Raw genomic sequence first — 16,194 nt, forward strand, 5'->3', positions numbered from 1 at the left:
GGCTTCCATGGTTTCTTAAGTCCTTAAGTTAACCATCGGAATAGTTCCCTTGAGAAAGACACTTCTGGCTTTCCTTCCCAAACCTTGTCGTTTCTGAGATGGAACTCCGTCTGTAACCGCATTTTGGTTGAATTCACGTTAAACATTAATCTTTCTTTCCCTTACAAAACGATAAACCTAGGAAGTCTATTGAAATCAACTGAGAAGTGAATATTTTATACGACTTTAATCAAACCCGAAGGTCCAAATGAGATGGCTCTAAGCTTAAGTCACTGGATTCATAGTAGTGAATACCAGATATCAGCTACCGATCGGTGACTTATTCATCTTGTTTGTGCTTTCCTCAAAATACTTTAGTAGAATTCCGGGATGTTTACTTCAATAAGACAGCTCAGTTTCACCCCGACTCCTTGTTCAAAGGAGCGGGTGTTCGGTTTCCAACGACTTCAATGACTACGTGATATTAAACTCTAACACTCCCACCCGCAGTATATGGCATAAATGACACATTAGTACTTAGCCTCCAACAACTGAAAAATTAACGTTTAACATCCGGTTGACGATGAGGATCGTTAAATAGAGTTCAAGCTTTGGCCGGACAAGTGTGGGAATGGAAACCGGCCGCATTTTTTTCTGAGAAATCATCCGTGCATTTGCCTTAGTCGATGTAAGGAAACCACGGAATATCTACATCAGAATGGCTGAGCACAACTTTGTAACCAACTCCTCCCGATTCTGAGCTCAGCTGCACCATATCGTTCGGTTACAGTTTACAAGGTTGGTTGGTTTGGGGAAGGAGACCAGACAGCGTGGTCATCGGTCTCATCGGATTAGGGAAGGATTGAGAAGGAAGTGGGCCGTGCCCTTTCAGTGGAACCATCCCGGCATTTGCCTGGAGTGATTTAGGGAAATCACGGAAAACGTAAATCGGGATGGCCGGACGCGGGATTGAACCGTCTTCCTCCCGATACAGTTTACAAGGTTGGTTGGTTGGTTGGATTTGGGGAAAGAGACCAAACAGCGAGGTCATCGGTATCATCGAATTAGGGAAGGACAGGGAAGGAAGTCGGCCGTGCCCTTTCAGAGGAACCATCCCGGCATTTGCCTGGAGCGATGTAGGGAAATCACGGAAAACCTAAATCAGGATGGCCGGACGCGGGATTGAACCGTCTTCCTCCCGATACAGTTTACAAGGGATTAATCTCCTGGACACATATAAACTTGTACATGCCATCTCAGTGTGAAGTGTTTTGATGCAGCACACGATGCTATTCTATGTTGTACACGTCTTTTCATACCTACAAACACTGATCACCCAGAACATAATAACCACATCCCACCGCTAGTTTTAATGCCGTCTGGTGGTGTTGTTCGGATGTGACGCGGTAAGGAATGTTCATCGAACGATTGTCCGCAGCTCGTGGTCTTACGGTAGCGTTCTCGCTTCCCGCGCACAGGGTCCCAGGTTCGATTCCCGGCGGGGCCAGCGATTTTCTTTGCCTCGTGATGACTGGGTGTCGTGTGTTTTTCATCATCATTTCATCCCCATTGACACGCAAGTCGCCGAAGTGGCGTCAACTCAACCCGACGGGAGACCCACGCCACACGGCATTTCCATTTATCGAACGACTTTCGCACTGTTTCTCTGCCGTTCCACAACACTAACAGCGCGCGAGAAAGCGAGCACTTAAATCTACCCTTGCGAGCTCTGATTTCTTTTACTTCATTACATCGATCATTTATCCCTATGTAGAGGGGTTTCAGCAAATATTTTCGAATTTGGAGGAGAACGTTGATGACTGCAATTTCGTGAAAAAGATCTCGCCGCAACGAAAAACGCCTTTATTTTGATTACCACCCAAACTCGTGTATCATATCCTTGACACTCTCTCCCCTATTCTGTGATAATACAAAATGAACTAACCTTCACCGAATCTTTTTGATGTCCCCCATCAATACTATCAGGTTTGGATCCCGTACTGCACAGCAATACTCTAGCGGAGGACCGTCAAGCGTAATGTAGGCCGTCACTTTAGCAGATCTGTTCTACCTCCTAAGTATTCTGCAAATAAAAAGGAGTCTTTGATTCACCTTCACTACAGTATTATCTGTTTGATCGTTCCAGTTTAAGATGGTAATTTTAATTTCTGGGTATTTAGTTGAATTGAGAGTCTTTAGATTTCTGTGATTTGTCGTTTAACCAAAATTTAACAAATGGTTCAAATGGCTCTGAGCACTATGGGACTTAACTTCTGAGGTCATCAGTCCCCTAGAACTTAGAACTACTTAAACCTAACTAACCTAAGGACATCACACACATCCATGCCCGAAGCGGGATTCGAACCTGCGACCGTAGCGGTCGAGCGGTTCCAGACTGTAGCGCCTAGAACCGCTCGGCCACTCCAGCCGGCCCAAAGTTTAACGGATTCTTTTTAGTACTCATGTGGATGATCTCGCATTTTTCATTATTTAGTGTTAATTGCCACTTTTCGCACCATACAAAAATATTAATTAAATCATTTTGTAATTGGTTTTGATACTCTGTTGACTTTACTAGACGATAAGTGACCGTATCATCTGCAAACTATCTGAGATGGCTTCTCAGGTTGTCTCCTAAATCATTTATACAGAGCAGAATCAGCAGAGCGCTTATGACACTTCCTTTGGGAAACCCAGATATAACTTCTGTTTTACTCGGTGACTTTTCGTCTGTTACTACGAACTGTGTCCTTTCCTACAGAAAATGACGAATCCAGTAGAGCAAGTGAGGCGATACTCAATAGGCATTCAATTTGATTATAAATAGTTTGTGAGGAACGATGTCAAAACCCATTTGAAAATATAGAAATATGGATTCAATTTGAGAGACCCTGTCGATAGCACTCACTTTTTCATGTGAAGACCTTGTTGTGTTCCGCAACAACGGTATTTTCTGATTCCGTGCTGGCTGTGTGTCAGCAGAACGTTTTTCTCGAGGTAATTCATTACGTATGTATTCCAAAATACTTTTGCAAAACGGCGTCGGCGATGTAGGTCTGTAATTCAGCGGATTGCTCCTACTTCCTTTCTTTGAGAATGGGTGTGAAATGTGCAACCTTCCAGTTTTTAAGTATGGATCTTTCGTGGAGCGAGCGGTTGTGTATGATTCTCAATTACGAACCTATTAGATCATCATACTCTGAAAGAAATCTGGTAAAGTACACGATCTGGAAGGAAGGATTTGCCTTTATTAAGGTGCTGTCTTGCAACGGGGATATCTACTTATAACTTGCTCATGTCGGGAGCAGTTCTTCATTCGAATTCTGGAATATTTTCTTCCTCGTCTTTAGTGAAGAATTTCCCGAAAACCGTATTTAGTAACTCCGCTTTAGTGGCACTGTCATCGGTAATATTACCATCGCTATCACGCAGTGAAGGCATTGACTGTATCTTGTCGCTGGTGTACTTCACATACGACGATTCTGAATTTGCTGCCAGATTTCCAGACAGAAACTATTCAAAACATATTTCACTAGAGTTCACGCTAAATTTCCAGCTTATGTAAAACTTCATCAGTCTCGGGGATTTTACATTGTTTTAAATTTGGCATGCTTTTTTCGTTACTTTTGCAGCAGTATTTTGGCCTGTTTTGTGTACCATGGAGACTCAGTTCTGTCTCCTATTAATTTATCCGCTATAAATACCTCCATTGCTGTTGATACTGCTTCTTTGAATTTAAGCCACATCTAGTCTACTCTTTCATAGTTAGTTCGGAAGGTATGATGGGTGTCTCTCAAGAAGGTGTCAAGCAAATTTCTATCTTTTTTTTAACACATAATTTTTCTTTCTTTTTTGGTGGACCTGCATGTTACGGTGTTCAGTCTCGCTACAACGACCTTGTGGTCACTAATCCCTATATGCGCCATAACGCTTCCCAATCGATTGGGATTATTTGTTGCTAAGAGATAGAGTATGTTTTCGCTACCATTTACACATATACTGAACCAACTGTTCAAAATAATTTTCGGGGAAAGCATTTAGTACGATTTCGGTCCATGTTTTATGCCTACTGCCGGTTTTAAATATATATTTTCGCCAACATATCGAGGGTGGTTTGAAGTCACATCCAAGTACAATTGTAAGAGTGGGTTACCTATTTCAAATGACACCCAGGTTTTCTTTTAACTGTTCAGCAACTGTATCAACTGCGTTGGGATGTCGGTAAAAGGAACCAATTATTTATTTATTCAGGTTGAAAAGTATAAACTCTACCCATACTAGCTCACAGGAACTATCAACTTCAGTTTTGCTACAAGATAGACTAATTATACCAGCTAAAAACGCGCCACCACCGACAGTATTTCATTTATCCGTTCTGAACATCGTTAGATCCTTTATAAAAATTCTAGGGACAGTACGGACCGCATATGAAGAAATCCACTGACATAAGCTGTTTCAACAAACGGCAGAGTATTATGGACCAGTTCCTGGGAATGAGCATCGATAAGGTGCTAGACGTTCACATCTCATCACAGGACGTAGACGACAGAGGCTTTCCCTCTCTTTAAATCAGGTTAGAAGGTGATCTGTGTCAGGCCTGAAGACAGACTAAAACAATCTTTTCGGAGCACAGGGCCCAGCGCGAATAGTTGAATATGGGGTTACGTAGCAGAAGACGGCTACGTGTTCCGACCCAACGACATTCTTACAATGAGAGTGTATCCCATTAACCTCTATATTAAGTTAGTCAAGTTTTCTACACAGCTCTTTTCTCCCAAATTAGATCAAGTAACTGTTCATTAGATACTCGCTGTGCCCACCTAACTTTCATCTTTCTTTTGTAGAACAACATTTCAAAAGCTTCTGTTCAAATCTTGTGTGAACAATTTATTGTTCACGTTTCACTTCCTCAAGAGGCTACACTCGAGACAACTTATTTCGCAAAAGACTGCCTAATAACTCAATTTCAATACAATATTTCTCTTTTGCAGGATAGATTTTCTCGATGTTGAGCATATATTTTACATCCCCTTTAGTTCCGTCATCGTCAGATATTTTGTTAAGCAAATAACAAAACTCATCCACTACTTTCATTTTTTCATTTATTAATGTAATTCAATCACCATCGCCTTTCTTAAATCGCTTCGCTCCATTACACTTGTTTTTGTTTTGTTGGTGATCTTTTCAAGATAGTATCCATTCCATTCAAGTGAACGTCCAAGACCTTTGCCATCCCTGGTAGTATTACAATATCACTGGCAAATTTAACAGTTTTTATTATTTCTCTTGGAACGCTATTCCCAAATTTCTCCTTATGTTCCTTTTCTGTTGCTCGATTGCTAGATCGAATAAAATAGGATATAGGCTGTAACCTCTACTCACTTACTACCTCTGTTCTATGTCTTTAACTTATAGAATTACTCTCTTGTTTCTTAGTCAGTTATAGATAACCTTTCGTTCCCTGTATTTTATCCCCGATATCTTCAACAGTTCAAAGAGTCTATACCAGTCAGCACTGTCTGAATTTACAAGTATTATATACATGATTTTTCCTTTCTCTAATCTGTCTTCCAAGATAGGTCGCAGGGTCAGTATCGCTTCGCTTGTTTCTGCATTTCCTCAGAACTCAAATTGATTTCTGTCCAGGTCGGATTCTACCAGTCGGTTCATCCTTCTGTACGAAGTTCGTGTTTTCTTCATTTTTTTTTTATTTTCAGCTATGACTCGTTAAATTGATAATTATATCTGCCATCACCTACCTTATCTGAAGCTGCGATCATTTCGTTTATCTTGAAGTCTGAGGGTATTTCGCCTGACTCAGACGTCTTGTAAACCAGGTGGAATAGTTTCATCGTGGATGATGCTCCCAAGGAGCATAACAATGCTGAGGAAATATCGTCTACTCCAAGCGCCTTGTTTGGAGTTAGGTCATGCTGTGATCTGTGATATTCTTCTCACAAATCGTATCAACATTCAACTTATCCATCTTCATCTAAATTTTCTTCTCTTTCCTTAATATTACCTTCAAGATATTTATAGGCTTTCAATATATTCCATTTAGCCTTCTCCTCTTTGCTCAGTACTGGCTTGCCATTTGAGCTCTTGATGTCCATACAGCTACTTCTGTGTTCTCAAACTTCTTCTTTAATTTTGCTCTAAGTAGCATCTACCTACCCTGTAGTCACGTATGCTGCTATAGATTTGCATTTCTCCTCTCACCTTTCCTGCACTGCCACTTGTGTACATTGGAATTTCATTTTTTTGCGTCTATGTTCCATTTTGAATGCTTCATTTGCTGTCTTTCACGCATTTTCTGCTTCCATCACTCAAATTTAATATCTCCATGGCTTTCTGCTGGGCCTTGATTTTTGACCAGTTTTCCGCTGTGATACCTTAACTATATCCTCTCAAAGTACCCAATTCCCTTCAATTGTATCCCTTTCCCCCGTTTCAGTTAAACGTTGACTCTCAACAATCTCTGGTCGTTTCAACTTACCCACATCCCTTCACATTGTGTAAATGAGGGGAGAAGCGAGTATCAGCCTGTTATTTATCACGAAGGACGTAGGAAACCGCCTTCTACGTATCCAATATTTTTCGTATTTTTTGAACACCTTTTTTAAATTTATTTAGTTTCAGGTTACATTCAGTAATCAACGACTAATGACGAAGTCCATATCTACTCGTTGAAATGTATTTCAATTGAAAACCCGATTTCCAAACTTATGTCTCACCATAATACAGTATATTTACAACCTTCCGATGTCCCTCGGTTTCTTGCACATATGTAGTCGTTTTCCTTGCCTACACGGAGTTGGTACGTTAACCTGGATTTGGCGATGTGGTCAGGGCAACACTATTGAGCAAATTTAGAGAACAGGTATTTGAAGCTGATTGCAGAATGATTCCACTGACGCCAGCACACACTTCGCGTAAAGACCACGAGGATAAGATACGAGATATAAGGACTCGTACGGAGTTATATAGATAGTCGTTCTTCCCTCTCTCTGTTTGCGAGTGGAAAAGGAAACGAAATGACTAGTATTGGTACAGGGTACTCTCCGCCACGCACCGTACGGTGGCTTACGGAGTATGTCTGTAGACGCAGGTGCCCTTCCTATCGACAACCCTTCCCCCCTCCCCTCTCACCAACCCTTCGGACAGGATTTATATATCCTATCTGCCTGCTTCAAGTGTCATCCCATGTGAAAGTATTTTCGAAGCGTCTGCGAATCGTGCGAATGAGGCGAGAAGTGGGTACCAGCCTGGTAATCACCTAGCCGGATGTAGGAAACCGGCTTCCACGTACACAATATTTATTGTAATTGCTAAAGAAAGCATTTTAAACGGCTAAATCCTGCTCTGTGCAAAATTCTACCATCCGTTTTCCCCTTTCGTTCCTGTCCCGCAGACCGTGTCCTCCAGCTATTTTTCCTTCTCTTTGTTTCCTCACTATCGAATTTCGGTCTCTACAACAATTAAAATGTTCTTTTTCTCAGTAGTATGCATATGTATTTACCTTTTCACACTTTTTCCAGTGTCTTTACCATCTACGGGGCCAATAGGCAAGTGTACCTCCACTACTTAGGGGTCGTGAGTTTTTTACTATTTTGCCTATGATAATCCGACAATATGTAACAGACATACTGTGACTGGCAGTTTTACGGATTTTGTGCAAAGGAATTCGTGATTACATCTTCTGCATTATCGTACACGTATTTCTTTTGTATTTCTTTTTGAGTACAGTAGTCATCAGTTCAAAAGAACAGAAACAAAAATTTGCTCTACATTGATTAAGATCTGTAAACTGTGGGGAAAGGACATTACAAGGCTAAATCGCACAAAGATTTCACATCCTGCACATCAGTGAAATGGAAACATGACACCAACAATAAGTCAGAGCCCAAAAGAGGTGCAGATTAAAGAAATACAAGAAACGTATGAGAAACCTTTCGTTATGTGTTAATGAGGACAAAGATATTGACCTGTATCAAAGTTTCTCACCAAGTAAGTAGCTTATAATGATTTTAATAGCACTGCATTTCGCAGCTGACGATTGCGGAAATTCACAAGAACCTCAGCAAATGTACATAGATGATGAAAAGCCTGTGATGAAGGTCTGGCTATGGAGAATGTGTGAACACCATTTCTATAGAGTCTAGCTTAGTATTTTTGAAGAAGTAAAGTGCTGAGATGCACCTCATTAACAAATTATTTTCGAACTTAATCGATTTCTGAACCACAAATCCGATCTCCATATATTAATTGTTGGATCACCAATACGATTATGTCGCTTGCATCTTAGATGATGATATAACTGATCTGGATGCTTTTTGATCCAAAAGGTAACATCTGAAGACAACATTAGTAATTTCAAAATTCACATTATTCTTAAGTTAACTGATTTATAAAGTTGCAGCTGTTTGATAGTTCCATTGTTTCCAATGTTTCACAGCTGCGGGATCTGCCTGCTCTTCAGTCATATCATTGAGACATAGAAAGTATCTAGCTTAGTACCTTACCCACAGCTCCACTGAATTAGAATATAACAGATATACAAGAGGGGAGTCAAAAGGTAATACGCTACGTAACTTAACTCACTTCTGAGACTTCATCGTTGTAAAATGGGAACATGGTGGCAATGTATGAGTTTACATGTCTTTTCAGGTAGCCATTTTTTCAGAAAGAATGGGCATAAATTTCATTTCTGATTCACCTAATGCGCCGACAAGCATTAAAAAAACGTAGCCATGTTAATACACTTTATCTTATCTGTGATTTCGGTGGCGCCATTTCCATTACACGAGAACTCGTTTAAATAGGTAATAACACACCTGTACCAGCAACCTCCTCGCTACTTAGTGAACATTCATAATGATGCCAGCGATCATCAGAATCAGTTTGTCTAATAGGTTCCGTCTGTCAAACTGATCCTTCAGATCCAGACTAGACTAATGTTATGTGCGTTGTTTTGAACGAAAGGTCAGCACCAACCAGGAGGTCCGCCCCTGGTAGCTGAGTGGTGAGGGTTAGCTGTCCTCTATAATAAAAGAACTGAGTTAATGGATCAACGACTAACTAAAACGGGTGTCTTGCGACGTCCGCCCCGAGCAGATGCAACGAACTAAAACGAACAAAATGAAATTAAAAAAAAGTGGTCTGTGCGACAGAGTATCAATCCTAAGGGCCCGGGTTCGATTCTCGGTTGGGTTGGAGATTTCCTCCGCTCAGAGACTGGGTGTTGTGTTCTCGTAATCATCATCATTTCATCTCCATTGAAGCGCAAGTCGCCGAAGTCGCATCAAATCGAAAGACTTGTACCTTGCGAACGGTATACCCGACGGGAGGCCCTAATCACTTGACATTTATTTATTACCAGCCAGGAAAACTTAAACCAATCTATTTGCTGCTACAACTATATTATATTTGTTCTCATAATTCATTCTATGGAAGTTTTTCAAGATTATTACGTGTTTAATAAAATGTTCAAGAACCATGAGTGCGTAAAACAGCAGTCAAGTAAATCTCATCCCTGCATAATGAACAAGTTTTAGGCTTCACAGAAGTTTAGCATCTGCATGACTTATTGCTTTCGTAAAAGTGGTATGCACGTTGAGAGGAAACAACACCGAAAAAACTTCGCAAGGCGAGCTCACAACATCGTACAAAATATCAACTCATAGGTAAATATGCTGCGAATTACATAATTATCGGCAACTACTTAAGAAAGCTCTTTTGTAGTATAACAGTTACAATGATTTTCAATGTTTCTGTGAAATTCTAACAATTTTTGAACGCTAAGAGTCATAACACAAAATATTCTGGAGGAAAAATAGAACTGGTGATACAGAATAAAATGACATAGTAATTTAGAGAAAATGTTAGTCAATGGGACAAGGGTAGTCTTTCGAATTTTACGTGAGATAATATGATGGTAATATGACGTACTATTCAGCTTAAAACATAATTTCATTAATTGCGTATCTAGATTATATGATAAAAAAACTGATAACAAACGTGTTTACTAGCCACTGAAAGCATTCACACGATCCTAGTGAATCGTACGTTTTTACACGGCGTTCATATTGATAAAGTTCACCAATCTCATTAACTGACAATAAGAAAACGTAATTTGAAAAAAGAAAGTCGAAAAGAAGTCCCCATTCTTCCGTGATGTTATAACTGAATCTCACCTAATTTTGCTATGCACAAGTCAGAAAGAAAAGCAGAATTAACAGTAATGGAAAATTTGTACAAAGTGATTTCCAACAATAACGTTTACAGAGAGAAAAAAATAAATAGGACCTGCAGTAAAATAGTTACAAACATTTCATTATAAATTTTGTGCACTAGTGGAAATCTGCCTGTTTTCCTCCAAGACAAGGATTTATTTAGATTAAATAAAGCCACTAAACTAAAATAGAATAAGTAAGATCCTACATATAATGAGTGGTATTATACCGAAACTATACTAACATAGCCAGAGAGTAAGTATAATGAATTCCAAACATATCCACTGTACGTGACAAAGCGCCAAGAACACACGGATATCAACGACCGGTGAAGGACACCGCGCCCCTAATAGCCCGCAATTCGTTTCTCATTCTGTATTTCAGGAACACGTGGACGTGATAACTTTTTTCGACAGAACGCTACTCACCAGAAATTTCACTGTTAATGAAGTTGTATCCACTGTAGATCCTGTCTATCGCTGTCTCCATTGTGAACTGTGATGCGTTGGGTCCAGTAAAGGTACTACCTGGAACAAGAGTAGTTTAGTTGTCTTAACACTCATATATCTAGTGCTGTTGACCAACAACCTCCTAATATTGTCAGAAAACATTCGAGAAGAGAAAAACCTAATCAACTTCGTAATATGTGTGGAAATACTTGACAGCGGGCTATGCTCTAAATAAAACAAAAGCTTACGTCTGTCAAATAAAGGAATTTACGGCGACACAAATGCTGTTCTGATCTATATGTTCGTTCACTTTCTCATTGCCTTTCTCTTTTATCTCACTTAAGAAAACAGAGAAACACAGTAAGAATGATATGAAGAAACTAACACTTACCTTGAGTCCGAGCGGTGGCGTTATCAAAATGCACACAGAATTCGAAAGCACTGCACTCGGACTAGGATAGCTGAACGCTCTTTGTCCTAGAAACAGAAGAGAGTGGAAAACTATAAACGGCACTGCATTTAAATCCACGAGAAGTTAGTGTTGTTAAGTGTCAAGATATAGCAGGCTTGAAGGATACAGGGAGTTTGAGGTGATGCAAGGGATGGCAACCGCGACTAACCTAGATAGGAGCAGTAGTGACGAGTGGCGGTGGAGGGGGTAGGCGTAGTGGGGGAAGCAGCAGCTACTGACAGCTCATGAATTTCTTCGTTTGTGCTGTATGCACGTAGACACTCATGTCCGTTCGACATTGATGTAATGAATCACCTCGCTAATCTATTGAGTAGGCTGGTATTTACTTTTGCGTTCTTGGGAGGTACTAGGTAGTGGCATTGTAAAGTTTGGCGAAGAACGAACTATCCATAATGCCTGAGATATCGAATCTGATGGGAATTTAAAAAAATTAGGAGAAGGGTTCAAGATACCGAATAATTTAAAATTAAAAATATGGCCCAATATCACTTATAACACGGGCAGTGTGATTCCCTTATTGCGTTTGATGTGTAATCTGCTGGTGTTTTATTTTATGTTTTTAAGATGACTGATGTCAGCTGAGATGAGATTTTCTGTTGAAATTTTGCGCAATTGTGTCAGTAAATAAATAAGTAAATAAATCCACTGCATAGTTTTACATGTATTAGTTATCATTTGAAAGCCCAATGGGAGTCCCTTGAAGAGTATTCGAAAGGCCGACACCTGTTTCTAATCAGGATTAGGAGAACTCAGAATTATTCAAATCGTATTTTTAGTTTTTTATGTTACGAAAGCACGTACAACATTCGTCCATCGATTATCTGTGAGTAAAAATGAGATTCACTTAAACTAAAATGGATTTGGCTGTGGTATACAGTAATAGATTACAGCTGATCGTAATGTCGTCTATATTGCTCAGGAGTAGTATGTGAACTGCGAACAAACAGAAGTGAAGTATTAACCGAATAATCTAATAACAAGTTCTGAAACTTATTTTTAAATAACTAAACACATTTCCATAGTATTCAATTGCGTGCAACAAGAAAAATTTCCCCTTAGTATTCAGTGTATTTGATACATTGAGAGTACATATTTGTACATTAAGTTACATATTTGTACATTAAGTTTCGTTTTCAGGTAGTTTACCGAAGAAAACTATTACGGTCGAGTACATCACAGTAATTTCGTTGGGGATGTGTTACTAGAATCAATTTTGTGCAGCCTGTTGACAAATTTCTTCAGCTTTTCACTTCATCGCTCTGTTGGTTTAGTGATTTGTGTTATGCCAAAAATGTTTCACACAAGGGACCCTGGGTGGTTTAGTTTGAATCCATAACTTACAGAAAATTGGCATTATCGTTCCGACGGTATTGAGCGGAGTTTCCCGCATTCGTCTGAGCTAACGGTGAGGTGTTTGCCGCCGCCATTACCGAGGTTCTTGTTGAAAATGACTGGCATCTTTGGGCTGTTTATTCCTGCCTGCGTGTAGTACATAGCTCCTGTGTCATGCAACATATAATTCTGAGACATGGTGCTCATTTTATGCTGATGCAATATACTGGATGTACTGACTCGGTTTATGCCACTGCTGTTTGCTTTAAAGTCTGACTTCCGCATCAATGTACGTCAAAAATATGTCAATACCTCTACATCTTCAGTTACACAGTTGACGTTCTCATTAAGCAAACATGTTGTTCACAACATTAATCACAACCGTATCTTGACATAACAGCTTTGTCATCTTCATGTTGAGTTAAATTCAGTTAACACAAATAAAGGAAGCAGAGAAGATTGTGTCAGCAACAAAAAAAGTAAAACGTACATTACTATGGTATGAATTCCGTACCTAACAAACAAACCGTGTCGTGATGTGACTTATCCTGGTCAGATATTTCCCCAGCCTGTTAATCTGAAAACACAACGATTTTTCTTGTATTTCGCAGCTGTTTCTTTTACAAGCGATTTCCGTGCTGAAATTTGCTATTGATAACGGAGGGTCTACGTCATTTAAACAAAGAAATTTATTCAGTAAGGACCTCAGTGACAGAAATAAAACTGAACACTAGTAGACACTTTTTACGCTCTAATGCTTAATCCGAGCGATGCGATGCTGTCGTTGAGGCACTGAATTCTTTGTAACTGAACTCTCAATTTCCCGTCCGGTCATCCAGACTGACGTTTACTCTGGTTTGTCTAAATCATCTGAGACGTGCTAGTTCTTGACATAAGAACACAGGCAGTTTCATTCAGAGCATTTTGGAATCCAAGCACGTGTTCCGTCTCATCTAAAATTATCGTTTTCTGTACCATTTAACGTGCAGAGTTCATATTTCAAACAGCTCAAAATTTCATCCCGGATGCTGACAAAATGTAACTGCTATTACCTTGTTGCCTTCTATCCGGTCTGTTCCCCAGATGAAAGCAGAAATGAGTATTTTACAACAGGCTAAGGGAATACGGTATGCCAAAATGCCCTGTCCAGTTATGCTTCGTTACGTGCACAATCAGTTTGGACTGTTTTGAACTCTCCCAAATTTCCCTGCTATGCTCCACTTCTGTGTATCTGCTGTCATAGCTAAGGACACAATGAAGCATTTTCTTCTCTAAGGCTTTTTCCTCTATTTGAGCCTCCATCTACATTTCATAGTTATAGAAAGGCACAAGTGTCTTACATGAATGATGAAACATTCATGTTGAGGCATTATTTTTATTGGGGTTAACTGTTCGTCGTAATTGCTTATTCTCAACGTAGTATAGTGAGTTTGATGTCCGTTTTCTTCAGCGCGTTTCAAGCAATTGAAGGTGATGCCGTCGAGAGTTATGTGGTCTGAAGATATCTGCATACCTCATAAGTCTGAATGGGGATTACAGCCTACCTTCTCTGTGGTGTACACGAGACAACTTAAATAAAACAAAATGAATATAATTAGTAATGTACGACAGTTAATTAGCTTCGGCTACCTCATTAATTTTGACTGCATAATTGCGGCCATAGTTATGTTATAATAAAAAATACATTTTTCGGCTTTCAGTAGTAACTCAAATGTTCATTGTTGATGACACATCCAGATTAACAGGGCTTGTTATTCATATATTTGTTCTTAGGCGATGGTTCTGAATAGCACGTATCTACATCTGCAGTGACAAAATTGCAATGACGTTCAAAAATTAGTGTAATCTGCTCTAATAGTATTTGTCCATCAGAAAAGAAGAGAATTATATTGCCACTGCTTTCCACATTAAATCGTAAATGTTACTACAGTGTGTCCAAGAATGAGAATTATAACATACTGCAAGTAAAAAATCGCCTGATAGATGGGTACACGGTCAGTTGCAGTCTTCTTGATAGCTGACTGAGGACAGGCTCAATTATAAAGTGATTAAAGTACATCGTTCATTTATCTCAGGAACAATTAGTGCAAATTTTCTCTGGCTCTGCATGTGCTGTGTTTCATCTAGTATTGGCTATAACGGTCGATGAAATTTCAAAAATTAAATGTCATTCCGAACTGCATCTAGACTGATGTAGCACCAAAGAAAACTGGAATTTTGATAGCTGGAACGAGACATTGCGCTGTTCTCACTTGATTGTTGTTGTTGTTGTGGTCTTCAGTCCTGAGACTGGTTTGATGCAGCTCTCCATGCCACTCTATCCTGTGCAAGCTTTTTCATCTCCCAGTACCTACTGCAACCTACATCCTTCTGAATCTGCTTAGTGTATTCATCTCGTGGTCTCCCTCTACGATTTTTACCCTCCACGCTGCCCTCCAATACTAAATTGGTGATCCCTTGATGCCTCAGAACATGCCCTACCAACCGATCCCTTCTTCTGGTCAAGTTGTGCCACAAACTTCTCTTCTCCCCAATCCTATTCAATACTTCCTCATTAGTTACATGATCTACCCATCTAATCTTCAGCATTCTTCTGTAGCACCACATTTCGAAAGCTTCTATTCTCTTCTTGTCTAAACTATTTATCGTCCATGTTTCACTTCCATACATGGCTACACTCCATACGAATACTTTCAGAAATGACTTCCTGACACTTAAATCAATACTGGATGTTAACAAATTTCTCTTCTTCAGAAACGCTTTCCTTGCCATTGCCAGTCTACATTTTATATCCTCTCTACTTCGACCATCATCAGTTATTTTGCTCCCCAAATAGCAAAACTCCTTTACTACTTTAAGTGCCTCATTTCCTAATCTAATTCCCTCAGCATCACCCGACTTAATTAGACTACTTTTCATTATCCTTGTTTTGCTTTTGTTGATGTTCACCTTATATCCTCCTTTCAAGACACTGTCCATTCCATTCAACTGCTCTTCCAAGTCCTTTGCTGTCTCTGACAGAATTACAATGTCATCGGCGAACCTCAAAGTTTTTATTTCTTCTCCATGAATTTTAATACCTACTCCAAATTTTTCTTTTGTTTCCTTTACTGCTTGCTCAATATACAGATTGAACAACATCGGGGAGAGGCTACAACCCTGTCTTACTCCCTTCCCAACCACTGCTTCCCTTTCATGTCCCTCGACTCTTATAACTGCCATCTGGTTTCTGTACAAATTGTAAATAGCCTTTCGCTCCCTGTATTTTACCCCTGCCACCTTTAGAATTTGAAAGAGAGTATTCCAGTCAACATTGTCAAAAGCTTTCTCTAAGTCTACAAATGCTAGAAACGTAGGTTTGCCTTTCCTTAATCTTTCTTCTAAGATAAGTCGTAAGGTCAGTATTGCCTCACGTGTTCCAGTGTTTCTACGGAATCCAAACTGATCTTCCCCGAGGTTGGCTTCTACTAGTTTTTCCATTCGTCTGTAAAGAATTCGTGTTAGTATTTTGCAGCTGTGACTTACTAAGCTGATAGTTCGGTAATTTTCACATCTGTCAACACCTGCTTTCTTTGGGATTGGAATTATTATATTCTTCTTGAAGTCTGAGGGTATTTCGCCTGTTTCATACATCTTGCTCACCAGATGGTAGAGTTTTGTCAGGACTGGCTCTCCCACGGCCGTCAGTAGTTCCACTGGAATATTGTCTACTCCGGGGGCCTTGTTTCGA

General features: G+C 39.7%; 1 protein-coding gene across 1 annotated transcript in view; it reads right to left on the reverse strand.

Moving 5' to 3' along the window:
• Positions 1-16,194, reverse strand: part of LOC126471629 (elongation of very long chain fatty acids protein AAEL008004-like) — a 147,154-nt gene that overhangs the window by 110,899 nt on the left and 20,061 nt on the right. The window contains exons 2-3 of the mRNA XM_050099865.1: positions 11,052-11,137; positions 10,640-10,738 (exon numbers count right to left, since the gene is read on the reverse strand). Of these exons, the coding sequence (XP_049955822.1) occupies positions 10,640-10,700 (61 nt within the window). The 5' untranslated portion in view covers positions 10,701-10,738; positions 11,052-11,137. The remainder of the gene's footprint in view (positions 1-10,639; positions 10,739-11,051; positions 11,138-16,194) is intronic.

Source organism: Schistocerca serialis, chromosome 3, assembly GCF_023864345.2.
Source record: "Schistocerca serialis cubense isolate TAMUIC-IGC-003099 chromosome 3, iqSchSeri2.2, whole genome shotgun sequence".
In the NCBI taxonomy this organism is placed as follows: Eukaryota; Metazoa; Arthropoda; class Insecta; order Orthoptera; family Acrididae; genus Schistocerca; species Schistocerca serialis.